This window comes from Hypomesus nipponensis, chromosome 27 (assembly GCF_054491055.1).
Source record: "Hypomesus nipponensis isolate SF chromosome 27, ASM5449105v1, whole genome shotgun sequence".
Lineage (NCBI taxonomy): Eukaryota > Metazoa > Chordata > Actinopteri > Osmeriformes > Osmeridae > Hypomesus > Hypomesus nipponensis.
Window position 1 is genome coordinate 6,649,418 of NC_140387.1, and position 26,633 is coordinate 6,676,050.

The 26,633-nt window shown below is 52.9% G+C and overlaps 1 protein-coding gene across 2 annotated transcripts; it reads right to left on the bottom strand.

Moving 5' to 3' along the window:
* Nucleotides 1-2,314: 2,314 nt before the first annotated feature.
* On the bottom strand, nucleotides 2,315-26,581 carry mbd2 (methyl-CpG binding domain protein 2). Of its 2 annotated transcripts, XM_084693713.1 has the most exons (7): nucleotides 26,115-26,578; nucleotides 19,516-19,675; nucleotides 15,432-15,569; nucleotides 11,619-11,709; nucleotides 11,011-11,188; nucleotides 7,989-8,116; nucleotides 2,315-2,876 (listed from the first exon to the last, which is right to left on the bottom strand). In XM_084693713.1, exons 1-6 carry the CDS (start codon nucleotides 26,228-26,230, stop codon nucleotides 8,017-8,019), a joined length of 783 nt encoding a protein of 260 aa, XP_084549839.1. In that variant the 5' UTR covers nucleotides 26,231-26,578; the 3' UTR covers nucleotides 2,315-2,876; nucleotides 7,989-8,016. The 2 variants fall into 2 exon arrangements, with proteins under 2 accessions (XP_084549839.1, XP_084549840.1); XM_084693714.1 differs by lacking the exons at nucleotides 2,315-2,876; nucleotides 7,989-8,116 and having other exon boundaries at nucleotides 11,007-11,188; nucleotides 26,115-26,581.
* Between the last annotated feature and the right edge of the window lie 52 nt (nucleotides 26,582-26,633).

A 26,633-nucleotide genomic window follows, 5' to 3' on the forward strand; every position in this document is an offset into this window, starting at 1 on the left:
GGACAATTTTGTCATTTTCAAATGTTGGTGGGGACAAGTACCTGGCGTCCATCCCCTAAATCTACACCCATGGATAGTATAGGACTGAAAGGCCACGGTAGGCTGTTGTCATGAAACATATCTTTGTCTTTCTACACTGTAGAAAGCAATAAATACTAATTTTTCCCTGCAATTAATTACGGGTGTCTTGTGAGTAATCAGACATGACACAGCGAAATAAATGTGGAGTATGATGATTTCCGTCTAATTTACATTTAGCAGACGTTCTTATCCAGAGCGACTTACAGTAAGTACAGGGACATTCTCCCCAAGGCAAGAAGGGTAAAGTGCCTTGCCCAAGGACACAAAGTCATGTGCCTCTGCCGGATATCGAACTGGCAACCCTCAGATTACTAGCCCGATGCTCTCCCTGCTCGGCCAAAAATGGGGCAAAAGGTACTGTTAGCGGGGGGCAAAAGGAAAAAAGAGGGGGGGGGGGTAGTGGGGGAAGAGAAAAAGCGGAAAGAGAAAAGGAGAAAAACATGTCACAACAACATGTCAAACTTGTCATGTTTTTTTCTCCATTCCTATCCCCTTTAAAGTTATTTTCACACACATGTGCGCTTATTTTCATCACTTTTATCAACAACATTGCCCAAAATACTTTAAAACAAATTAAGCGTATAATTATAGTGATGGGGAATGTAACGCACATAATGCCCTTTTCCCAGTGAGGTTACATTCTGCTCTACAATCTTACTTAGACCCTTTTCATGAAGATTTCTCACAGTGAAATTAAAAGTTTTATTTTATACCCAAGTGGGCAATTTTGACCACTCAGAAGTTCAGTTCCCCAACAGCAAATTGTTGAATTTACTGTGGCAAATGCCTGCACACAACCAAGGTTTCTATAACAATGTAATACCTTACAAGAAACAGCACGATGCAGTCACGTGGAGTTTGTTTTAATCATTGCCATACATTGCATGTGAGCTTCATAATCTGCAATAACAGGATGTAGAATAATAGAACTGTCTTGTTCTTCCTGCAAGTTGAACATTTTATGCAAAACAGCTCCATTATAAGATGCAAATAGGATCCTCTGGACATTTCATATGCAAGCATCTGCCAAGAAGCCCGTTTTTAATTTCTCGTCAACTGATAACAACTTGGCATCAGAGAGCCATTAGCGAATGCAAATGCTTCTTCCTGATTCCAGCCTAGCGCTCGTCCCCTCCATAATAAACTGATCAGACGGCCTTCACAGGCCCCACCTCTCCAGGACTAAACATATGGAGGGGACTGTCACTGCCGCATACCTTGATACCGTCTTTGGCCTGGACCTTCTGGAGAGAGCAAAGTGATTAGCTCATTATCAGAAGCCTCGTCGGCCCCGTCATGCTGTTTCGCCGGGCGAGCCAAGTTCCCAGGCTGTCGGGGATATTGAGACGGAGGCCACTTTTAGAACTTTTAGAACGCGCAGAAACAAGGTTTATTTGGTTACACTAAATTCAACAATGTGGAGTAATCACGTGCGACGTGAATGGATATCTGCTGTATATCCTGCAGTAGCCGACAACCTTTTCCCATACCAACATTCTATAAATGGTACCAAATAATTTGGGGCGCTACATATGGTAATCAACTTGTCTCTTCGATAATATGTGTCTGCAGGACTGTACTCAGAGGGTGGTGTAGTAAGTGAAAACCAGTGATAATCAAAGAGAATTGAGAGAAGATGGAGATGCCAGGAGTGAAAGTCAGGGTGAGAGGTTGCAGCAGTGAATTATTCATGAGGAGACATTTTCCGACACGGTTTAGTGGCTGCCTCCGTCCATCGCCATGGGGATATTTGAATGGAGGAAGAAAAGAAAAAAAAAAAGCTTAAATGCCAGTGGGCTCAGGAAACACGGTCCCAGGGTGGCTCTCAGAAAGAGCCGGAAAGAGAGAGAAGGTAAACAAGAAGTCCAGCCTCTACGCTGCCGAGGCACCCCGGAAGGACAGGAGTAGTCAAGGGAAGCTAACATGCAGACTGAAAGCAACACACACACTTTAGTAGCTATTGCAACAAATGATTTGGGGATCTGGCTATATTTGTGTTGTCATGCACTTATGTCTACAGACAACAAGCAAACCTTGTTCAATAGCCAGACAGATCAACGAGTGTAGCAAGGTAACTGTCTGCTTGTTTTTTTTCCTTCTGCCTATTTAATAACAAGAAGTATGGCCCCGACCCTGCAGATGCCATAGTAGTACTGTAGCCGATGGGCTAAAACACTGCATGTCCCTCGCCACAAATGTGGCAATATAATATAGAGTTTACACGGCAAGGATGCATGTGAATATAATCATTTATTTACTCTAAGTAATGCAAGAAATGTACAAGTATTTTCTCTCACGGTATAAAATCTTCTCTTAAATAAGCAGTTTCCATTCATGTATCTGTAAATCCATGAATCATTTGTTACAAACCCTGAAAACAATGAATCCCTTAGAACCAACAACACCAAAGAAAAAAAAAAAGAAAAAATAATAATACGATAGTTAGCAATACCAATCCAGCAGATTGCAACCTGACTTTAAAAGTTCCCAGAAGTTAATATAGTATTGCTCATTATGTTTGCCTTTATATATATATATATATATATAAATATATATATATAAAACAAAAGGTATCTCAATTCAAAATTCGGACACAAAATAAGCATTGTTCTGAAATTATTTATAGATATGTACATAAAAAATATATTTTAGTCTAAAAGGCCTTGGTTGAAGCTATTGGTTAGGTAAGGTATAACATTGTGCATGGATCTGTCGAGGACTTCTTAAGCAGACCGGCAGTTGTTCTTGCAGGAGATTCTTCAGCATGGTGGAACCTGCCCCTGGGGCCAAGGGTGCTGAGGACAAAAACACAGCGACATTTAAGAAATGAAACACCAAATTAAACTAAAACATGAAGGTTCACCATGAGAGGCATTTTAGGCAAGAGAAGCACTTTAATCCGCACTGCAATTAGTACATTTGAAGTTCATTGAACACCAAGAGTGTTTTTTTTTTTGCTCGTCGAGTGTTGGTAGCTACCGCCCAGGGCGGCTGTGCTCGGCCTCCCCGCTGCGCTAGGTGCCATGGTGTTCGAACCCGCGTTGTCCCCCGTTTGGTTTGCTTATATGCAGTTATTACCCAGTGACCCAGTGTCACCTGTGTTTTGTTTCGCTATTTAAGTTGTCGCCTTCGTTTGCATCTTTGTGGAGTCTTGGAGCCGACGGGCGTTTGTCTGTCACTGTCGTGTCCTGTGTTCGGAACGGTGGTTTGTTACCCTGTCTTTGTTACGTGAAACATGCGCCTGAATCCTACCCGTGTCGGCGTCCCCTGTTACAGTATACTGTCGGTCGACTCTCACTTGCTGCTTACTTAAAAAAAAAAAAAAAAAACCTGAGCACGGTATCACCGAACCATACGAGCCATTAGGCCCACATGCGCACAGTCCATGTGCACGCGTGTCTGTGAATACGTGGACGAACGTCGAGCTGGCCTACATAAACAGAGACATGTTGTTTGTGACAGGTAAACAAGGTGAAGCAAAGGAGTCTAGACCTCTTCCTCCTGAGTCTCCTCAAAGGGACTAAACCAAAAAGAGCTTCAGATGTTGCACATTTCTGAAGAAGGGGCACACACTCACTGTGAAGTGCACCAGGGGAGGAAGAAGGGGGGAAAACCAGTGGGGGGGGGGAATCAATAGGAGTCTGCCAGGAAGATTCCCTGGACATGAATGAGAGCCGGGTCAAAGGAAAGTGGGCAAGCTGGCAGGCCAGGGCTGAACTCTCTGTGATCCTGTCCAGCGTGGACAGACTGGGAGAGGGGGGGGGAGAGGAGATGGAGAGTGGTGAAAGGGGTCTCTCGAGAGTGTCTGAATGCGTGTGTCTGTGTGTGCGAGAGAGAGAGAGAGAGAGAGGGGGGGGGGGTGGGGGGGGTGGGGGTGGGGAGTGTTTCAGGCTTAAGAGAAGTCTGCATGTTCCTCCATCGGGCTGGAAGCGCCTGGGGGGGGGTTCGCGGCACAACAACCTGCCTGACAGGCCGGACTGGGGGATCTGCTATGAACACCCACCAATGCACTCTCCAAACAGTATAGGACTGCAGTGAGGCATCTGTCCTCTAACTATACACACAGCGCATCTGCCAACTGCCCCCCCCCCCCCCCCCCTCCCCAAAGAAAATACATATGATCAACTACACATTTATTATAAATGTCTGTCGGTCTACTGCATAGCGCTTGTGCTCAGTGCCGCCTCGCATAATGCAAACCGACCTTCACGGAAACAAACGTGCCGGTGACGTCTAACAGCGTGGCGGCGGCAGGGTTTGCCGACACAACGCGGGAGCTGCCCTCCCCATCACTCCAAGAGCATGATGGGAAGGCATTTGCATCCCCATTAGTGAAAGCCTTTTCACTTATAACAAGTTAGGGGAAAAGGCTGTAATTAGGACAAACGGGGTTCACTACGGGAGTGTTTGCCTGCGGCGCCCGCATCAATTATACATACTTAGAGGCAACGTTTGTAGGGGGGGGGGGGGGGGCGTGGGGCGCACAGATTTACTTAAGGAATCAAATATTAACACGCGCTCTTTCCCTCGCTGTGACGCCGGCAGACGGCGCCGGGTCTTGCCGGGTCTGTAAAGGCGGGCGAGTGTCGCCCTGGTGGTTTGCGCTGGGCCCTCCGTCATCACCGACGATGCGGGGCGGTGACACGTGGGAGCAGGGCGGGGGAGGAGGGTGGGGAAGGCGTCTCTCTCTCTCCCCTCCCTCTCTCTCTCTTTGCCTCTCTCCCTCTCTCTCTCTCCCCCCTCTCTCTCTCCTCCTCTCTCTCTCTCTCTCTCTCTCTCTCTTTCAACACATGGTTTCAAGAGGACGCCCATCTGCATAATTAACCGACACGCACGTGCACACACACACACACACAGGTAGGAAGACATACGTGTGCTCTGAAAACACGCGGTAAGAGTGCGGTGGGTGAGAAGAACATTTTAAGCCAAAAGCAGAAGAGAATAGAGAGGAGGAAGAGGGGGGGGGAATTGCATCGTGGAAAGAGAGTTGTCGGAGCACGATAAAGAGGCATATGGTGAGCGAAGGAGAAACCATTTGGAGGGGCAGACAGACGGAGAGAGAGAAATAGCAGGAGAGAGGTAGGAGTGTGTGTGTGTGTGTGTGGGGGGGGGGGGGGGGCGTGGGGGTGGGGGAGAGGAGTGGAGAAGAGGAGACTCAATAATCCTTTGTCAGTTTTTCTTTGTTTCTCCGAGGCGAACTGAGGCCCATTCCCAGACATTTTTCCGAAAATCCTTCCCATTCCTCGTCCACCCCACACATGCAAATAGAGTCAAAACTGTGTTAATTGCTCTCTAATAATTAGCGCAGAGTTAGAATCCCTATTAATCTAATAAGTGATGTTCAACTCTCCACAGCCCTCCCATAGGCCATTGCAAAACACATTTGGAGAGAGCATTTTTTAATTCCTCACTGAGCACCCCTTATCAGGCTTTTAAATGACTTTGAACCATCTAATGCCCCATGTCTAAACATGCTCTAATTAACACTGTCTGAAAATGCAGAGAGCCTTGAATAAGCCTCTCGCAGCAATTAGGAGATAGAACATTAATAAAACCATGATTATGGGGAAATAATCACAATTCCCCCCCCCCCCTCCTCCATGTGGCTCCATAGACTGCTGACGCAGTGGGCTTGGAAGGGCGTGCAGATTAGAGAACGGCGTGTCAGGAATCCTCTCTGGCGGGTGGTCGGAGGGAGGAGCGTAGAGCGAGAGAGACAGAGAGAGACAGAGAGAGAGAGAGACAGAGAGAGACAGACAGAGACAGAGAGAGACAGAGAGAGAGCGAGAGTTCGCGGGAACTCAAACGTTTCGCTAATTACCGGTGGGCTTTGCGGAACGGCAGACGGCATCGTCGTATCTGTTCCCGTAGTCGCCCGGATCGGAGGGGGAAGCAAGTGGTGGTGGCGTGCGTGTGTGTGTCTGTGGGTGGGGGGGTAAAAAGAGGCCAGCACTAGATTACGGCGGCAGCCCTCCGCTGCCAGATGTGGCCAGCGGAGATAGGCACGCCACCCGGCTGGACGCCTCCTCCCTCGACGTAACCCCGGTGTCTCGCCTCTGCTCCCACGGAAACGACCGCATTCTCTGTCGGGAAAATCTCCGCTCCCCCCCCCCCAACCCCCCCCCTGATTGGCTGCCCCGTTTCCGCCGGCGCCCTCGCCATCTCGATAAGGGATCACGCGGCGCAGAGATGATCCTCCCCGCGGGATCGGACGAGGTCCGCCCTCGCCCGGGTGGCTGTCCGTCAGCCCCGGCGGCATGGACACCTGAGATTGCCGTCGCAGACCGCGGGTTAGCCCCGTGACGGCGCGAGGGCGGCAGGATCACTCATGTCGGACGGCTCGACACCACAGGGGGGGGGGGTCGCCCCACTTGAGAGATGGGTTTGTTTAGCAGGCCTCCCCCCAGACCGTGGCAGGGTGAACTATGGTGGAACAGCAGCCATAAATCCACACAGCATCCTCAGCTGTTGCCACGGGGGCCAACGGGGGGGTCATAAAGCTATAGTTTCACAGTCAGCTCCCCCCCCCCCCCACACACACACACACACACACACACAAGACAGACCTATGTATAAACCCATTCTCACTGGCATCGCCAAAGACAGTAATGTCCTGCAGTTTCAAATCCCAGTGAATGGACCATATGTCTATGGAGAAAAGTGAACCCACCTGCCTAAGTTACTACCTCGACACAACCAGGGACCAATATTTCCCCGTTGAAACATAAAGCTGGAAATGTTCCAGTATCATTTTTGGTATGGATGCCACACCCCCGTTGATGTTTTCGACACAAACATTTATCTCGGAAACTGGTTGACATCTGGTGGTGGAATTAATGCAAATACTATTCCCTTTGCCAGCACACGGTCATTTGTATTTAAATTGTGCTTTTGTGTTTCACACTGTTCTAACACCAAGTGGAGATTCATCATAAAATACCTAGACGTCCCCCCCCCTCCCCCTTTTTCCCCAAACAAACTCTCGAAATGTAGACAAGCCGCGAGCCAGTAATTAAAAAGTTCCCAGCCCTCTGGCGCCAAAAAAACCCAGAACCCCGTTCTGACTGAGGCTCAAGTGCGGGCCAACGGAGAACGCCGTGCCGTTGTCGATGGCTGAGGTAAGCCCCCCCCCCACCTTGCCCCCCCCCCCTAACCTTCATCCCTCCTCCCCCCGCCCCCCCCCCTCCTCCCCCCCATAGCTGCGCATAGTGGCTTTCAGTCCGAGGCGCGACGTGGCGACGCATCAGCATTCAGGGGGAACCGGGCCCTTCTAATGGAGCCTCTAATATGTTTTCTAAATGGAGGCGTGCCGGGCCGTGTAAGATATGCAAGACTCGGGTGCCAGATGATGGCTCTCTTCTTGAGCGGCTCGCCATGAAATGAGACGAGCGGGGGGGGGGGCGGGGCGTATGAACTATTAATTTCCCCTTTAAACATTCATTGCATGGAGATAAAAGGATGGGGGGGGAGGGGGGCTCCCCAGAGGCCCGGGGGGTGGGGGGGTCAGCCAAGCTGAACTCTGACCTGGCTCCGAGATGAGGGTGTGAATATTTCATGGGGGGGGGGGGGGGGGGGCGCGTCGGTCGCCGATGCAAACCAAACTGTCTACTTCAGAGAGAAAGAAAACTGAACGAGAGAGTGACGAAAGAAAGAAAGAAAGAAAGAAAGAAAGAAAGAAAGAAAGAAAGAATAAGACATACTACTTCTACTAACAAAGTGCAGTCCTCCATCCAGAGTCCTCACTTGGAGTCACAGAATCTACAAAAAAACGCTCACCGGATCTACGGGTTCGGACGGCAACACATGCAGCGTTGTCAGAACGCCGTCGTCCGGGATCGTGTGAGGGGTGTTCTGCGTCGTGTGTGAGTGTGTGTGTGTGTGTGTGTGGGGGGGGGGGGGGTCCTCACCCATGGCAGGCTCCAGTGCAGTGTGGTCCTACATGTCTCTGGTGGATTCCGCTGCCCTAGCCAGCCCGTCGGCCATCAGCGCATCTTCTAGACTCCTCCGTGCGTGGAACACCTTCAGCTCCTGTTCCCTGCGCGCACACACACACACGCACAGGACAACGTCAGGGTCTGTGTGCTATGTGCTGCAGAGAGGTATCTGGAACCAAACCCCCCACCACCCCCCCCCCCCCACACACACACACACACACACACACTTCTCCAGGGCGACAGTCTAATCCCCCGCCCGCCAGAGAGCTAATCACCGGCGCGTTCCGTTAAAGCCGGGCTCCGCCTTCCTCTGTCTGCCCCCGCTTCCGTAATTAGAGGTTAACGAAGGCCCGGGTATAAACACAAACAAGGAGCGTAGCGTTGACCCCGGGCCTGGGCTTTCCTCGTTTGTGCTCGCCCGTTATTCCGAGCACGCTCCTCCTAATGGCTCGTTATCTACCCAACTCGTACTCCGGAAGGGCCGTGGTCAGCCAGGCCCAGCCAGGAGGAAAGCACTGATGTGGCCCATGCAGGCTAACACAACAAGACCCGAGCTCAGGCTTTGGCTCTCTTGAGGGCCCCTTTGCTAATAAAAAAAAAAAGAAAAAAGGTCAACCGAGGTTGATGGCATCGGTAGCATTTTGAGTCCGGATTATAATATCCCATTTCTGGAAAGAAAGAATCATCGGGGGATTCCGTTTAGGCTAAATGTCTGTCGCCCTTTTAGATAGCAACACATGACATTCCCGGGTTAGAGCCCGGATTATTAAATAAAGGCGGGGTAGACAATATCGATGGCGATCGGTTGAATGGAATCGGGTTCCCTTTTTGGATTACAGTCCAACAGGGATTTAATCCCTTTCCTGTCCCCCCCCCCCCCCCCCCCCCCAGACAGAGCTATCTCTCTCAGGACCGCACTGGAGATATGGCAGACTAACAGTGACAGTAATATTGGTGAAGGATTTTCATTGTGTGAGCAGAGGAGGGTGGAGGAAGAAAAGGGAGAGGAGAGAGAGGGAGGAGTGGAGGTAAGAGAGAGAGAGAGAGAGAGAGAGAGAGAGAGAGAGAGAGAGATAGAGAGGAGAGAGAGGGAGGAGTGGAGGTAAGAGAGAGAGAGGAGAGAGAGAGAGAGAGAGAGAGAGAGAGAGAAAGAGAGAGAGAGGAGAGAGAGGGAGGAGTGGAGGTAAGAGAGAGAGAGGAGAGAGAGAGAGAGAGAGAGAGAGAGAGAGAGAGAGAGAGAGAGAGAGAGAGAGAGAGAGAGAGAGGAGAGAGAGGGAGGAGTGGAGGTAAGAGAGAGAGAGAGGAAAAGAGAGGAGAGAGAGAGAGAGAGAGAGAGAGAGGAGAGAGAGGGAGGAGTGGAGGTAAGAGAGAGAGAGGAAAAGAGAGGAGAGCGAGAGAGGAGTGGCGGATGAAAGAGAGGAGAAGAGAGAGGAGACGACAGGAGATGTGAGAATAGGAGAGAGGAGAGACAGAGAGAGAGCAAGAGATAGAGAGAGATAGAGAGAGAGAGAGAGAGAGAGAGAGAGAGAGAGAGAGAGAGAGAGAGAGAGAGAGCGGAGACCGAGCAGAGAGGAGACGACCAGAGAGGTGAGGAGAGGCGGGGAAGGGAGGAAAAGATGGAAGCAATCCATTCCACTCCCTCTCCCCTAATAACCCTGAGCTGGCCAGCTGAGCTTTAATGTATTTTCCAGTTGATAAGCCTCAATGCTCCTGGAGAGGCAGGGAAGAGGAGGTGACACCCAGACAGGCGCACACACACCCGGGGCATGGGATAGCGGGGCTGGAAGCACCACCATGACTGTGTAGACACTGCCACCTAGTGGTCCCCTTCTGCACCCGTAAAAAAACAACACATGGTCGATGCAATTTTTTTTTGCTCTCCAAAGATGAGGAGAGGTAAAAAGTCCTTCTCTCTTGGCAAAAAGAGAAATAACTGTGTTGGTTTCGGTTGGCTTTTTGTTGTTGTTGAAGAGCCCGGGGTGTGTTTGTGTGTGTATGACACGGAGCGAGAGGACGAGAGAGGGAGAGGGATAGAGAGGCAGAGAGAGAGGCAGAGAGAGAGAGGGAGAGGCAGAGAGAGAGGCAGAGAGAGAGAGGGAGAGGCAGAGAGAGAGGCAGAGAGAGGCAGAGAGAGAGGCAGAGAGAGAGAGGCAGAGAGAGAGAGAAGCAGAGAGAGAGAGAGAGGCAGAGAGAGAGGCAGAGAGAGAGAGAGAGAGAGAGGGAGGGAGAGAGGCAGAGGGAGAGGGAGAGAGAGAAAGTCTTCCAAGTGGGAGTGACAGTGGGGCAGGCATGGGGCCATTTGTCAGAAACACATCAGATGAAACAGGTTTTCTAGTTCCTTCTGCCACTGCTCCATCGCCCCTGAGATCTCCCCCGCCGCTCTCCCCGGATGTCCTGTCTCTCTCTCCCTTTCCGTCTCTCTCTCTGTCTCTCAGTCTCTCATTTTCTCAATCTCACTTTTCAGCTCTGGTTTCTCTCTCGATTCATCCCCGCCTTTTCTTTCCTTTCCCATTCCCTCTCCATTGCTCGCTCAATGTCTCTCTCACTCTCCCTCTCTCCAGTCCGCCTTAAAACTTGGTCACTTCCCCTCTCATTTCCCCTCTCTCTATTACTCCCTAAATTTGAATCACTATTCCTCTTGCTACTTTGGCTTTCGGTTGCCATGTCGTCTCTGGGCTTACAGGCTAAGAGCGAAGACAACCAGGGCGGGTTTTGAAGGAGGACACCGTCGCTCAGGGAAACACGGCCGTGGTACTTGTGGCTCCCCTGTGTCTCGCGAACTGCCGTCAAGGACCAGGACGAGGCCCAAACACAGCCGCGAAGCCGCGCCCCCCTCCAACACGGAAGGCGATACAAAGTCGTTTTCCGAGGTCACCGCCAGCTTCGGCGGCGCTAGCGCCATGCTAGCTCTCCGGCTGAGCAACACACTGAGCGACCGCGTCAGCCGCGTGCCTCTTTTGCCAAGCTACGCGCGCGCCCGCTTTGCCCCCCTTACCGGATGTCCTCGTCGGTGACGAGGAAGGCTTTGCAGAGCGGCTGCGACGTGTTCAGCCAGATGGCCGGGTTCTTCTCGACCGCCGCGGACGACTGGCCCGTGATGGGGGCGGAGCTCATGTGGAGGGCGCTGGCGATGGCGGAGAGGAGGGTCCGGTCGGTGGTGTCCGGGCCCAAACCTGCGGTGGACAGAAAACCCCGGGGGGGGGGGGGGAAGGGGGGGGGGGGACACCGGGGGGGACACAGGGGGGGTCAAGCGGCGAGAAGCACCCTGGCCTCTGGACCGACGGAAATTTCCGGTGACGAACGTCAGATCCTTCTCCTGTGCTTCCTATGTGCACTGTTTGTACTCGGATAATACATGTGAAACGTAAGCAAAGTGCTCCCTACAGTGTCGACCAGGGCCGTGCGACCAGACGACTGTTAGCATCAGCTCAAATAGATGAGGGCCGGGGGTGAGAGTCTACATGACGAATCCCCACTGTACGGATTCGCATGGCGCCACGTGCATGTGTGTGGATGTACGTGGTCGACGAGGCTGCTCACCACCGATGAAACAACACACCCACGCCTCCTATTCTGCCTGGCGACGAGGGCGCTCGCTCTTACTTTGTAAGCCTCTGGGCAGCTCCATGGTTCGAAGGACCTCCTCCGCGACGTCGGACGACCGCAGTCCTTTCAAGCGCTTCTCCCAGAAGAGCTGGGGGGAGGGAGAGAACAAGCGGAGGGGGGGTGTGGGTGAGAGAGAGGGAGGGAGAGACAGAGAGGCCGTGTGCGCCCGGAACAATCGGACTCGTTTTTTGGGGAGGAGGTGGACGGACGGGACTCTGCGAGAACTGCGTCCGCGGGCCAGGCTGCACCCCCCCCCCCTTTGATCGTCTGTTTTCCGTGCTGCCTCGCTCTCCGTGTGTCTCTCTCTCTCTTTCTGTCTGTCTCTTTGACTCTACCTTGCTGCCTTTCTTTGTGTCTGTCTATTTCTCTTTGTCTCCCTCCGCTCTCTCTCTCTCTCTCTCTCTCTCTCTCTCTCTCCCTCCCTCCCTCCCTCCCTCTCCCTCCCTCCCTCCCTCCCTCCCTCCCTCCCTCCCTCCCTCCCTCCCTCCCTCTCTCTCTCTCTCTCTCTCTCTCTCTCTCTCTCTCTCACTCTCTCACTCTCTCACTCTCTCTCTCTGTCTCTCTCTCAATTCAATTTAGCTTTATTAGCATGACAGTCATTACGACCGTATTGCCAAAGCAAGGTGCACAACAACAGATAACCATACATTAACGCTCTCTTAAGTCTCTCTCTCTCAATGTCTCCTTCTCTTTCTCTCTCCGGATTTGGAGAACCATCCCGATCCTACAGTGACTTTAATGCACGTCCCGTTCATCGACCTTCCGCTGTCTGGAAACCCTTTGTGACTGTGTCGTCCCACAGCCGCGCACCGCGGGCGAGCGGCCAGCTCTCCAGAATCGACCGGAGCCAAGACTGTAAGCCCGGGGATCTGCTTCGTCTGGCCCGCTCACTGTAACAGAACCTGTTGCGGGGTCCAGAAGTCCAGGCCTACACTGACAGCCAGGCAGCTATGAGGACTCAAAGGGGCACTTGGCATCGACAGCGAGGTTAAGTACTCCGTGCACACGTCAAGACAAAATGGCTTTCTCGAAAGCCGTCTTTGTTTCGCTGCCTGTTCAGCTACGCGGAGTGGGGGTGGGGAAGTGGGGAAAGTGTGTGAAAGCAGGGTCTTAACAGGACCGCGGAGTGGCTTGATAACAAGGGCACGTTGATCAATAGTTCTCATTTTCCTATTCCCGAGCGCCGCGCGTGCCCCGTTGCGGGCCCCTCCGATCGATGGCCGCGCGGCGGGGCGTCTCCGGGACAAAGCACATGTGAAAAGTCAGACCCTGTCTTCGACAGGCGCTGATCACACGCCGATTCGAAATAGGTGAAGAGAGCAACAGAGAAAGAAAGATGGAACGACAGCCTAACAGACAGAATCTGGTCCCGCGGCCTCACCCCCTCCCCTAACCCCCCTAGGCTAATCTCCCGATCACCCTCTCCGCTCCCCCCGCCGTCGCCACCCTCGGCCGCGCCTTTTCTTCCGCCGGGCAAACTCGAGCGCGCCGGGTTGTTTTTTTTTACGACCTGCCTCTTTATTATATACGATAATGCCTTCGCACGTAATTGGCTGTTGTCAGGGTGACTGCCAGCCCCCCCCCCCCCCCCAGCCCCCACACCACCACCACCACCTCTACTTTGTAATTTCCTGAGAGGTGGAGGAAGGGAGAAGGGGGGCTGAGAGAGAGAGAGACAGAGAGAGAGAGAGAGAGAGAGAGAGAGAGAGAGAGAGAGAGAGAGAGAGAGAGAGAGAGAGAAAGACAGAGACAGAGACAGAGAGAGAGAGAGAGAGAGAGAGAGAGAGAGAGAGAGAGAGAGAGAAGGGGGGGGGGGGCGGCAAGGCAGGCGGGCGGGCGGGCGGGCGGGCGGGCGAGGGAGGGAGGCAAGAGGACTCGAGGAAGCTATATCGCCGGGACCCGATCACCCAAGCGGGAGATTCATTTCCAAATCCTAATGAAACTTCCCCTTCCATCCGTGTCAGTGGGAGAAGTGTGTCACGGCTGTGTGTCAATGTGTGCGTGTGCGTCAGTGTGTGTGTACCCCCTGGTTCTCCATTGACTCCACAGCCTCATTAGCCACAGGTCTTACAGTCTCATTAGTCAGCCAGGACTCTAAGTGTGACCACTCTCCCTCCTCCCCCTTGGGGCTCTCACACAGACACGACGCCAGGGCTAAGCTAGCTCACTGCCTGTGCGCTAGCAACTGGGGTGACCTCCTTCAGAGGTTATGTGTGCTGTGAATGTATTGCGTTGGACAGTTGTGGCTAGGGTGTGTAGCGACGACGTACAGCGCACGTTTTATTTGTTGACGGAGATATGGGTCGGAATCTGAGGGGCCGACGGATGAAAGTACCAAAGCTGCTGACTGGATTCACACCTGCAGTGCACTGTGGGTAATGGGGAGAGCAGAGGGGCGCTCGCAGATGCGAGTGCGGGGGGGACCAAATGATCTCTTCTGGGCAGAAGGAGTTATGGGAAATTGCTGAGCGGGCAGATTGTGTCTGCTGTCTATTTGTGGGAGGCCAAGACCCCCCCACGCACACACACACACACACACACACTCCCTCAGAGCGAGAGTCACCTCAGAGGTTAATCCTGTCCTACTACACCCACTCAGCTGGCCGACACAGTCATAAATCTGTCACACATGCGCAGACACACACACGCGCGCACCTTGACCAAGACACGCCCGCACACCTGGGCACAAAAAAACGAGTACGTCACCGCGGAGAAGCGCACCAAACTAAAAACGGACATCCTAAATCCTAACCCGTTTCCACGCCAATCATTCGTTGCCTTTTGCAACACGGGTGTTAACTTCCCAAATACGTTTCAAAGGTCGATAAAGTTGAGCCTTAACATCCGTAATGTAAACAACAGCCACAGACAAACAAACAACTGTCCGCTCCGTCACATCTGCAGGATGTCGAGCAGCCAACCAGCGGGGAAGCAGACAGAAAACCCCCAGACAACTACTCGGACTCCTCATTTAAAGCCAACTTCTGGTTCTCCCCCCGTTACGGGCTGCTCGCACGCCGGCTGACTGTGATCACGCTCCATCCGCTCCCGAGGATCTGTGGGCGTTCAGCGCCCTCTAGTGGCCGACACCGGCTATAGCATCCTGGTTCCGCTCCAAAAGCGTTACGTAAGAGGTTTAGCTCGTTCAAAAAACCGCTGTGACGATTTGCCCTACATGTTCCTTCTCGAGGTTCTGAGATAAAAAGATGCCGTCAGCCCACAGGTGAGATCTAAGGTACCGATCGTTTGAAAAGCTCACTGTTGCATACGGGCGGCGTTCGGTTTGGTTTTCGGATGTATCTGGCTCGATCGTACGCGACATCAAAGTAGGCCATCTTCCGTTTCCTAGCTCGAGTGAGAAACACGTAGCTCTGCTCTCTCCTGGTGTGAAGCTCTGTCTGCGTAAGAGAGCATGCAAAATAGACTGCAGTGTGACCAGGCTGCCGTCGACCAGCCAATGACCTCGCTCCTCTTCCAACATGCAGGGCCAGGCTACATCTTATGATCGGGCCTCACCCCTCCTTTGGGCTCTTACCAGTGCCTGGGGCAAAACCGAAATAAAAGCATGCCTGTGCGCGTGCGTGCGCGTGCTATTGTGCCATATGCGTGCATGCGTGCGTCATGCGTGTGCGTGCGTGGGGTCAGATGGCTGAGCGGTTAGGGCATCGGGCTATTCATGAGAAGGTCGCCGGTTCGATTCCCGGCTGTGCCAAATGACGTTGTGTCTGGATAAGAGAGTCTGCTAAAAGACTAAATGTAATGCGTGTGTGTGTGTGTGTGTGTGTGTGTGCTTGAGCGCGTGCGTCTCACCTGTCTGGGCTGCTCCGTTGCTCTCTGGAGGTCCGTCTTCACCTTGTTGCTCGGATGGTTGACCACTTTGGTGACGGGCTGTTTGAAGATGGAGGCCGTCTGTCGAATGGGGAGCGCCGTGTTCAAGTCTGGTTTGCCCTGGAAGGCGAGCAGGGGAGCAGAGACACGGGTTCAGTCACGGGAGCAGGGAGAGGAGAGACAGGCAAAACAGAGACAGGTGAGGAGAGCGACAGGTTCAGTCGAAGGAGCGGGGAGAGGAGAGACAGTTCCGGATGGGAAAAGAGAGGAGAGCAGGGAGGAGAAAGACGGCGTCCGGAAAGAAAAGCAGGGAGAGGGGAGGAGAAACAGGTTCGGCGGGGAGCAGAGAGGAGAGGGACCAAAGGGAAAGGAGAGACAGGTTCAGTCATGAGACACAGGAGAAGGAAAGGACCGGAGGGAATGAACACTGGAAAGGAAGAGCCTGGCACAATGTGCACAAAACTACCAAGGTACCCAAGTCCACAGGGGGTGGTTTGGCTTGCAGGAATGCCTAGCACCAAACACATCGGATACCCTTCTAATAGGAGAGGAGAGTTCGCTTCAGTCAAACTTCAAACTCCAAAGGAGATAAGCACACCAGGCACAGCAAGGTTTCATTTCGTATGCCTTGGAATGAATGTGGCAAATACATTTTGCCACATTCAAAATGTATTTGAATACATTTGTGCGCACGTGTAGTTGTGTGTGTGTGTGTGTGTGTGTGTGTGTGTGAATACGAGTATGAGGCGAGAACATCTATGGGCCATGAGGAAGCGGAGCCTACCATAAAGGGAATGTCCGGAAGCGGTTTATGGCTGTATTGTCATTCAGACAGTAAAACGTCTCGAACAGAGCCTTCGGAAGGACAGCACATTCCTACAGTCCGAGGCCTAATCTAAGATTCCTCACATCCCAGGAGTTTGATCCCGACGGCGAAATATGTGTCGGAACACACTGAAAGACGCAGTACGACGTGGGCCGCGAAAGCGGCCATTAGAAGCCGTTAAATCCAGTGACCGTGTGTGACCTTGGCATGGTCACTGGCACGGCCACGGGGTAAGGGACGGTAGGGAGGGCGCGGCCAGGAGTGAGTCTAAAGTGCGAACGTTTCTCGCGGCGACACCGAGAGAAACGTTTGGCAGTGGGCGTTTCCTTTTTCGCAGGGGCGAGTCGTTGGCATTGGGCGTGGGTGCAGTCACCGACGAGGGGGTTAACTCCCATCTGTGGTTTGGCAGCCACAACAGGAGGCCTGAGGAGGGGAGGTGTGTGTGTGTGTGTGAGAACGTGTGAAAGTGTGTGTGTGTTGGGGGGACTCCTCCCTCGCCATGACAAGGGGAGAGCACCCAGGCGAACACGCCGCTCTGCACGACTCAGCGGAGCAGACGCCCTGCAATAGACGGGCCCAGTCTTAGATCAGGATCTGACGCCCAGCACACACTGAGTCCCAGGGAGGGAAGCTGCGTCAAGACAGCCCGAGACACTCGCTACATCGGGGGCCACAGAACCCCCCCAAAGAAAGACAGTACATTACGCTCCGCGTAAAACGAAAGATCACGTGTCCCCACGTAGACGACGACCTGGGTCAAACCCTGCCGCTTGGTGACACATCGTCAATCTTGGGAATCTTGGGGGGGGGGGGGGGGGAGAATGTCCCTGTACTAACTGTAAGTGGCGCTGGATGAGAGCGTCTGCGAAACGACGAGATGTAATGTCGTGTCATTCTCAGGGCTATTTGTGGATCAAGCCGACTTGTACAGCCACGGCTTTCCTTGATATGTCAAATCTAATCTAATCAAATGTATTTGTATTTTACACGCAAGCGTGTCATGATATGTAACGCGTTCTTTACGCTGCGCGTGCGAGACCCGTGTTAAGACTTCCAGTTCACTTTCGGCCCTCAAACTCTCGAGATAGCAATCTACAGACAAGCACAAGGCAGACAGCAGCGTGCAGAAAGAACAGACGTTTGTCTCCTCCCCTCTGTGCGCGCGCGCGCGCGCGTATGTGTGCTTGCGCGTCACGTGCCGCACTCTCCTCACGTACACAGCTTGCCCGGTACAGAATGTGTTTACCGACTTGTCCCCGATTAGGAGCGAGGTGCGTTTGAGCGAGACGGCAAAGTGGCACCCGTCCAAATTTACAGAACAAACAAAACACACACCAAGGGACTGTGGCAGAAGCCGGGATCCGCTCGGCGCTACGCCCGCATGCACGCACACACACACACACACACTGCGCATGAACACACACACGCAGACGCGCGGCTCTGCGTGCTCCGGCCTGCGTGTTTCTTCCCGGATATTTTGGGACGCGTGGCTCACGTGACCAGCACACAGGAAGGGATGTGAATGGAGAGCGACGTCCGGTGTGGAAGGAGACGCGCTGGGACAGGTTTTCGGAAAACGCTTCGACGTCCCTCGGCCTAGCTTCCTGGTTCGGCTCCACCAGAGACAGACTCGGGTTCTGTAGAATCCCCCTCTAACCCTGTAAGCAGCGCAGTCATCGGTTCCCCTATCTACTCTACGGCGCTGTCCGATCAAGCGGAGCTGAGAACCACTGAAAGAACAACCCGGCCTGGTTTTCGTTCTCCTATTTTGCCGATGGGGGGGGGGGAATTGCGCGACGTGTTTGAAAAAAAGAAAGAAGAAGAGGCTCCCGGTCGCATGTGGGCGGCGCGGGGCTGAGCATTCTTCAGATGTAATCTGGCCCCCCCCCCATCCGTCTGCGGCACGCCCCACCCCCGACCTACGCCTCCTCCACCCCACCCCCTCGACAATCCAGTCCCGACGTGGGGCGGATGAGCGCGGGCTGTGCCCTTGCAGGACAAGAAGATGAGAGGGGGGGGGGGATTTGTCATTTGGGCTCGGGATTCGTCCTGACGAGGTCGGCCGGTCGAGATGAATAGCTTATGGCCCTTTTTTAGATCGTGCGGCTCGTCGACCGTCCTCCGTCGCTCTCCCGTTCAGCCTCTCTCTCTCTCTCCCCGCACCGCTGTCTAACCCTCCCCCCCCTCCTCCTCCTCCTGTTTCAGAGCTAGGCAGTGGGGAGGGGGGTGGGGGGGATGGTAGAAGCTTCTAGCAAGGCCCTTCAGAGCAGAGCTAGCCTCCCTCCCCCCCTCGCGTCTTGTTCAGGGCGGGGGGCCGGCGCGCAGCCGCTATTATCTGTGGTTTCCTCCTTTGGGGCGCGCTTTGCGCCAGATTACGGCATGCACGCCCACGCAAACGCCGATCGAGATACGTAGAGAGGAGGGCTATCTGGCAGGGACACAGGCGGGAGGGGGGGCCTTACGGGAGGCGGCTTCCGATATCGTGGAGGGATACGAGTCAAGTCGTCGCCCTGTGGGAACCGTCTGACGCAGGCCTTGTCGTCAGAGACGGGCGTGAGAATGCCCACTGTGTGTCTGTGTCTGTCTGTGTGTGTGTCTGTGTGTGTGTGTCTGTGTGTGTGTGTGTGCGCGCGTGCCTTCACGCTGACATGTTTGCCCGTGTGTGCGGATCACATCGCCTCATTCTCCCTTTCAGACCTAGAGAGCCTCGATCGCAGTCTGTCGCAAACGCGCCCACACACAGCCTGGCACGGCGCTTCCACAGCGCCGGACTGGCAGACGAGGGGTTAAGGCGTAACCCAATAGTCTTGACTCAAACATCCCGGAATATTTTTCTTTGCTTTTTTACCAAGCCTTTTACAAATCGTTTTGAAAACAGTCTGGACACTTAGCGATTGGGCGCGCTTTCAATGAGGTTTTCGCAAATGATTACATAAGAGGCATTTCGAGTTGCAACAGAGAGATTTGGCATGATTTGACAAAGCTATAAGCAGTGGTCTCACCACAGTACACAAGTTGGACAAATTGTTCCCTCTGAAATTCTAATCTAATAAACGTCGTTCTGGCACACTGAGCCCCCTGCTACACGGAGTTCAAAAATGGCGATTCACATGGCGCATTATTTAAGGCTCAACGGTTTATGGCTTTGAGGCTCCACATGGCCGTGAGCACGTCGGGGCTTGTTCTCCGGGCTGGGCGTTGACGGTCAGGGATGCCAGGTTCCTGTGCGGCACACCGTACCTTGGAGAGGCCGAGGTTCTCGTTGCGTAGCCTCTGCTTGTTCTTCTGGAGCTTGCTGGGCATCATTTTGCCCGTTCGGAAGTCGAAGCATCCTAGGTCGACCGCGTTGCCGAGGTAACGGGACAGCTGGGGTTTGCTCCGGAACTTCTTCCCCGAGGGGCTGAGGGGGGGGGGGGGGAACAAAACAACGGTGTCAGCAACGGGTTTGCACTATTACATCAACACAAGAGGGGAGTGAAGTCAGTATGAGAAAAGTCAGTAGGGTTAGGACTAAGGTTAGGTTTGGCTTTTGAGCCACCGCCAAGACCACGGCGTAACACTTCAAAAGACAGCCGTCGAGTTTTAGCCATTTTATGACAAACGGACCAAGAAACGACCCGACGTTCCGACAACCTCGGTTAAGTTGGAAACATTCTCAGTGACTCGTTCCCAGAACATTCTGGAACAGGCAGCCAATTCCAACTAGGCACAAGTTTGTCTGAGGCCTCTCCGAGAAACCAGAAGGGGAAAAAAAACATCTCAATAACGGAACACTTCACCGATGACACGAATTGAGCCAGGCTGTTCACGGGCTAGGGCAGGCTTCTGGTGTTATTCCTGTGGTGAAGGAGTGTGGTTAGAGAAGCGTGCAGGACCAGGTCGTTGTATTTATAGTGTTGACCTCAGCCAGTAAACAGATTAGCTTTAATGGAACCTCATAAGAACCCTGGCCTGGTTAGGACAGGGAACAGCCAAAACTGACTGGCCTACAGAGAACAAAACACCAGCGAGGGGAAACTGGAGCTCCTCACAGGCGTAAACGAACACAAAAAGCAGTAGAGAGATATTGGCCGAGATATAGAGCAGACAGAGAACCAAAGGCAGGCAGACTATTAAAAAGCAACAAAAAACACGACGACAGCGAGATGGAAAGATCTCAGCGGCTGCCACAGGCCCAGCTTGCCTTGAAGTGGTTAGCGCCCAGGCAAGCGCTCTGCCTGCACACAACACAACACGCCATTAGCCTCTGCAGAGTGATTTCCATAGGCGACCTCTTAAAGGGGCAGTGGTGTAAAAAACATTCGGGGTCGACTCCAAAGGCTCGGGAAATTCGACCACCCAAGCGTTTACTGTCTCCCTTTTCTCTTTACTATATATATACTTTTTCTTATTTTTACGGTGTGGTAAGAAAATGGCGTCTGAAATGCCAGAGGACATTATAATCACCACCAGAAAGGTCAATAAAAAGGCTTCACATTGCCACGCACGACCTCACGCACGCGCGGTTAAAGTCTACGAGCTGGTCCAACTCCATCTAGAACGACGCTCTCCCTCGCTGGTGTGGAGAGGAACTTTGTTCTACGCCCCACCCCGAAACACACCAGCCTGCACCAGGGCACGGAGTACAAACAGAGTCCGGATGTTACCCAGTGATCTGGGAACAGGCGGTGGTGTTGTAATCATGCAGGCCTCAGACCAAGGTGGCACTCCCAGACGCCACAGGGCTGGTTGCAGTGGCATAGACCTGTTAAGAAACCTCCTTTAATACAGCCTGTTCAAGGCGGACCTTAATGCCGCCTTGCAATTCTGTGATTGGCCGAAAGATCAAAACAGGGAAAGGGGGGGGGGGGGGTCATTGTGGTACCGGCATTGAGTTGTCAGCAAAGGTAGTCCCAGAGCAGAAGTCAATGTAAAATGGTAGACAGTGCAAGACACACTAGACGCTGACGTCAAGCCTCGGATTCACCAGCACGCCGTCTACAACCGCACGCAGGGCAGGCATTGTGCCACCTTTGTTTGGTTCAGTGCTTAAACAAAGCCGCCATGAAGAGAGATCTTCTTAACGGACATATCGTGGGCGGTTAATAGGGAAGGCCTGCCCCCAGTCAGCCCACTTTTCTCAAGTGAGAGGACAAAATGGAGCGAGGCTGTGGATATCATCGTCCAAATGAAGGGGGCACTCGAGGTGCAATGGGGAGTGTTTGGATGGACACGGATGAGGGATTTCGAGTGAGCTAGGGGCTGAGCCGAGGGTAGGTATGGACGCCGGTGGCGGGGTTCGCATGACGTGATGTGTTTACTCCAACCAAACATCCGCAAACCAGGCCGGTTTCAGTACTCCCTTCAAACCACGCGTTTCAAATGCCAAACCATTGAGAAATTCTTCCAGCTACTACTACTACTACGACTAATGTTTATAATGCACTTTATATTATCTAAAACCTCAACGTGCTACAGGTTAAAAACAAGAAAGGGCGGGAAAATCACGTCGACCAAAAAAGAAAATAGGACAGAATAAAAGAGTCAATCCAAACCAAAGGCTCTGTTAAAAAGGTTTTGAGGCTTCTAGACACAATCGCTAAGGCCGACCCCATCTGAGCAAGTGGGTAAACCACAAAGGGAAATTATTAGAGATAGGCACTCTCTTTTTCACCACGATGTTTCAAAGACCCAGCTGCCAGTTCGGGATGAAAAGCTGTTTGCCGTGGTGGCTCTGAGGTCGGCTCAACGTCCTCGACTGCAAGTTCGAGACGCAAGCAGGCGACAGCTTGGCTGAAACTGCCATTGAAACCACCGCTTTGAAGGTGCACGCTAGGTCTGGGTCTTTCCGGAACGTGCGGGCGAGGTCAACTGTTTCCATACGCAGAGCCGAGAGAATCCGTGTCCAGCGGAAGCAGAAATGACTGGGCTGAGGGTGAGAACATGACTCAGATGTGAGTCAAACGAGAGCTTGCCACACAGCACAACATTTCCGGAAGAAAAAAAAATATAATACACTGACACATACAAACGCTGACGCACGCGACACTAAAGAGCACATTTGGTTCTGTCCGGGGGCTCATTGGAATGGCACAGAGCCGGGCTGTACCATTGCCCTGTGAGGGCCATGCAGCAAAGCTGATGTGGGGAGGAGGAGGGAGGTACAGGGAGCGTAATCGAGGAAGAGATCCAGGTGGGTCATTCGGGGAAAGGGACATAGAGTGGAGGCTGGAGGGGGGAGCAGGAGACTCACCCTGCCCTCCCCTGTGCCCTGCCTGCTGAGGGAAAAAACGCTCAGTCAGCAGGACAAAAGGGTGTGGGCTGGAGGAGGGCTGTGGTTAGCCTATACCGAGGGAGACAGATGGGGGGAGGGGAGAGAGAGCATGCCGTGGAAGAGTGCCCCCTGCCCTTCACCGGCAAACATTTATGAACCCCTTCGTGGCTGCGTGCTCTGGAAACGGTCCCAGCGAGATAGTGTGGTTGGGAGGGAGTTGAGAGTGGAAAGTCAAACATAGGGAGACAGACTGACAGCTCGGCAACGTTGAATCAACACGGGGCCGTTCGGCAGTGTAAAAGCGACTGTTTGGGATTCGAGAAATACAGGAGAGTATAAGACAGTGATCCCATGCTCTCACATTCCAGCCCTGTTTATGACCACCGACACGAGCGGCCACGCTAACGCTATTAAGCGCTAATTAAAGTGCCACAGCGCCAAGCCTACATTTCATTACGACTGGAATTCATGACTCGCAACACCACAAAACAAACAGGAAATGTTAGCTTCAAGGGTCTTCTAATCCTGTTGGAACACAACCTCAGATCGGAATCCAATTACCACCCAGTGCTCTATACTGGTGACATTTGCTGAAGCTCAGCTCCCAAAAGACAGTGCAGTGCTCTGTAGTGAGGGGAATGGGCCCATTGGTTAAATTGGCCTATTAATTACACCGAAACGCTCACATTTCCTGGTCCAATTGCCCCCAGTGTTCTGCCAATCACCAGGCAAGTTTTATTATCCGCAATAAGAATCCCCTGCCCCTGTGTAGCCTAGCTGTGGCCCCAGGCCAGGAGCTACCATGTAGGACAGTACTTCCCGGCCTATGAAATACCATCATGGTTACGAGAAAACCTGGCTCCACTCCCGCGGTAAGGCACAGCCGGGTCTGCCCTACAAGAACCGCTCGGCTAAGTACAGTGTGGACGACGGCGAGCCGCAGCGCGCTGAGTTCAACCGCTGGTTCAGCTGTTAACCCTTTATTCCATAGCCGTCAACACAGCTGTGTCACAGCGCACACACACACGACACCCTCGCCCTCAAAATGGCTTCCTCGTCCTCTGCACAGACCGAGTTCGGCTGAGGAGGCGACTCGCCGAGTTCAGATGAGGCAGTCGTAGATATTGATTGCGGGCGTTCGATGGGAAAAGGTTGCTAAAGTGTTGTCTGCGTATTCTTGACCGCTCAAAGAAACCATTAGTGTTATGAGTCACAAATGTGATCCTATTGCCTGGCAAGCTCATTCTCATTACCAGTCGTTCGAGTCGGTAAATAGGGCACGGTGTTGCATCACACAGTGATCCTCGACACACAGTTTTGTTGACACGGAACACTATCTAGCCTCGGAGCAGGCTGGGGGCGAGTAGGGAGTAAGCCAAGCTGTATCTGAGCTCGACCCCAAGTAATCCCCACGTTGCAGTGACCCCTGACCTCGTCCCTACCGGCTGCGGAATTTGCGAAGGCAAACTGTGACCTCTGGAACCTCAAAGGCCGCCAGATCAACATGTCGCGCGAGCAGACTTGCCCCCGCGTTACACACTTCCCCGTGTGTCACGAGGCACAGTTCCTATCACAATCTCCCAGCGCATGACCGGGTGTCATTTCACACGCCGGCACCGTCAGAGCTCGATCCTACACGCAGGAACACATGGCCCCCCTCTCTCCCGCCCCTCGGCTCTCTGGATTTGCATTGACCAGGAGCGTCTCCCCCGTGTGCTAATTGAGGCTGCTTATAGTGTGGGAGAGAAGAGCAACGCGACCGGGGGTGGGGGGGGGGGGGGCTCATTCTGTCACACCAGAACCCCCGCGAGGGAGAGAGTGAGTGAGCCCCACGCCGGGGAGACGGATATGGAACCAGGGGGAGACGTGGGAGGGAGGGAGGGGAGGGAGAGGACGACTCACAAAACAACAAACGTCGAACCGGCGTGACCCCCACCCGGCGGAGGGGAAATACCTCAGGCGGGAGCAGGCGACATTCCCGGACGTCGCCCTCCCCCGCTAGCCTCCACCCCTCCTCCCCCCTCCCCCGCCCACCCATTCTACGGGGGGGGGGACTAGTTAGTCCCGGGAGCTTGAGGCGCAACGCAAAGGAGGGGCCTCGGCCGGCGGCTCCCTCCTCTGGGGAACGGCCGGGCTTCATTTATGTAAGGAAGGCGCGCGTTAACAAGAGTGCCGACGCAGGGTTCGTTTTACAGCCTCTCTCTCTCTCTCCTGCCCCTAGTACCTCAGACAAACCTGACACCCCTCCCCCCTCGTCGTCGCAACAACATGAATACTGCCTCGGCTTAGGCGCAAAGAACCTGGGAGAGACGTTACAATACATACACGCCCCGCACACTGCCCCTCTGTCTGCTGCCTCGCCGTCTGTGGAAACAGCGAGCATATCCAAGACAACATTCGAAACATCGAAAATGGACAAGCGTGTTTCCTGTTTCGGGCCCAAAGGCAGGGAAAGCGCAACCATGCAGGTTAAGGCTGTTCCCATTGCGTGGGCTTTTTAGACTAGGCCGGTGTCCGCTAGGCTAGACTATTTTCTCAACGACTCTCCCCTCTACTCACCAGGGAGTGTGAATGTAACACCAGAGCCCGCCGGGCCGACAGGAAGTGAAAACAACAACCCGAAAATACCCTGCCGACGCTGCGCCCCCGAGCGCGTCCGTCGCTGTCACGTGTGCGTCGCCTGAATCCTACGCAGCAAAAACACACCTGGGTCGTGTTATTTGAATCATATTGACTGACAGGTTTTTCCACAGAGACGATAAGGACTAACAGCACACAGGGCGAGCTCATAGGCCCAGGACGCACAGCAGCCAGAGCCACCCTCCAGAGGCGTATGCCTCCGGGGCTTTCTCTTCAAACGCGGAGGAGGGGGATGGGGGGGTAGGCCCATCTAGGCTGTTAACTTGCCAATGCTTTTTAACTGAAAAAAGAAAAGATGATTGGGCTTAGGAGGTAGAACATGTGAAAAGCAGACACATTTTTAAGGGATTCCTTTCAGATGTACGCTTAAAAGCATATCATCCACAGAATCACTGCTTTCTGCTTCATACACACACATGCTAGAACGCGGTCGCGCACGCACGCACGCGCACACGTACGCACACACACACACACACACACAGTGATGTAAGGTAAACTATTTGCAATAATTCCCTAAATCTAATGCCAAACCACAGAAGAAAACGATATACTCATAATTTCATTATGTCATCACAAGCCATTTGATCACCGATTTATAAAATGAGTTAATGTTCACAGTCCCACTTATTAATAGATTAAAACACATAGGCCTACTAAGGCGTAGTTATCTTGTAACACGCATCAACGATGTAACTAGTTATGTAGCTCTGGTACTGTAGTCTCAGCCACAATACTTATTTTATGTATCTAGTTTTAAGATACAATGTGACAATGTTTCTTACGGCGCGCTACTGCACTGAAGATGTTGCTAACTTTTCTGTTGTTACAGTTACCATATATCATGGAAGCAGTTCAACAGAACGACGAATGAGAATTTCAACCTCGCAAGCAGTTACCGTTATCAAAGTTCACGTTCGGATACATAATTTAAATGACTGATTATTACCTGTAGTAATACACATCGCTCTTGCCAGCGCTGAGCCCTGACTTCCGGATCACTTCTTCTTTCTTCCAACCCGTTGGCAGAGCAGGGCAGTCCGTCCTCTTCCTCTCCATAATCATTTAACAGTTTATAAGGGGAATAACCCCGATGTCTTAAAAAGCAGCTAATCAAGTAAAAATGATGGTAAAAGTCCAACGTTAACTGTCGCTCCAACGTGTGAGCTGAAACTGACCTAGTAGACTAACGATGTAAGTCGTGCCTTGTGGCGGTTTCTTTATGTCTGAACGTCAGAAATCAAACTTATTTCCGTTTGCGTATCTTAATGCTTCTTATATAATTACGGTTGACAGTTTTCCCGTTCGATCCTCAACTACCCAATAACCGAGTGACGGCAAATATTTCCCGGCGCTGCTCAACGCACACACGGCGGTGCAGTGACGTTCTGAAATTTCAGCACTTCCCACACACACACTGACCCAGCGCTTGGCAACCACACTGGCTCGCTCAGTCATGCCCCGCCTA

Excerpts from the sequence above, each read along its gene's own strand:
- mbd2 (XM_084693713.1), bottom strand. The coding sequence starts at position 26,230 with ATGATTATGGAGAGGAAGAGGACGGACTGCCCTGCTCTGCCAACGGGT. Across the intron at positions 15,570-19,515 it reads AGAACCTCGGCCTCTCCAAG|GGCAAACCAGACTTGAACAC; the intron begins GTACGGTGTGCC and ends CTCGCCTTCCAG. Across the intron at positions 8,117-11,010 it reads GTCACCGACGAGGACATCCG|GGAACAGGAGCTGAAGGTGT; the intron begins GTAAGGGGGGCA and ends GTGTGCGCGCAG.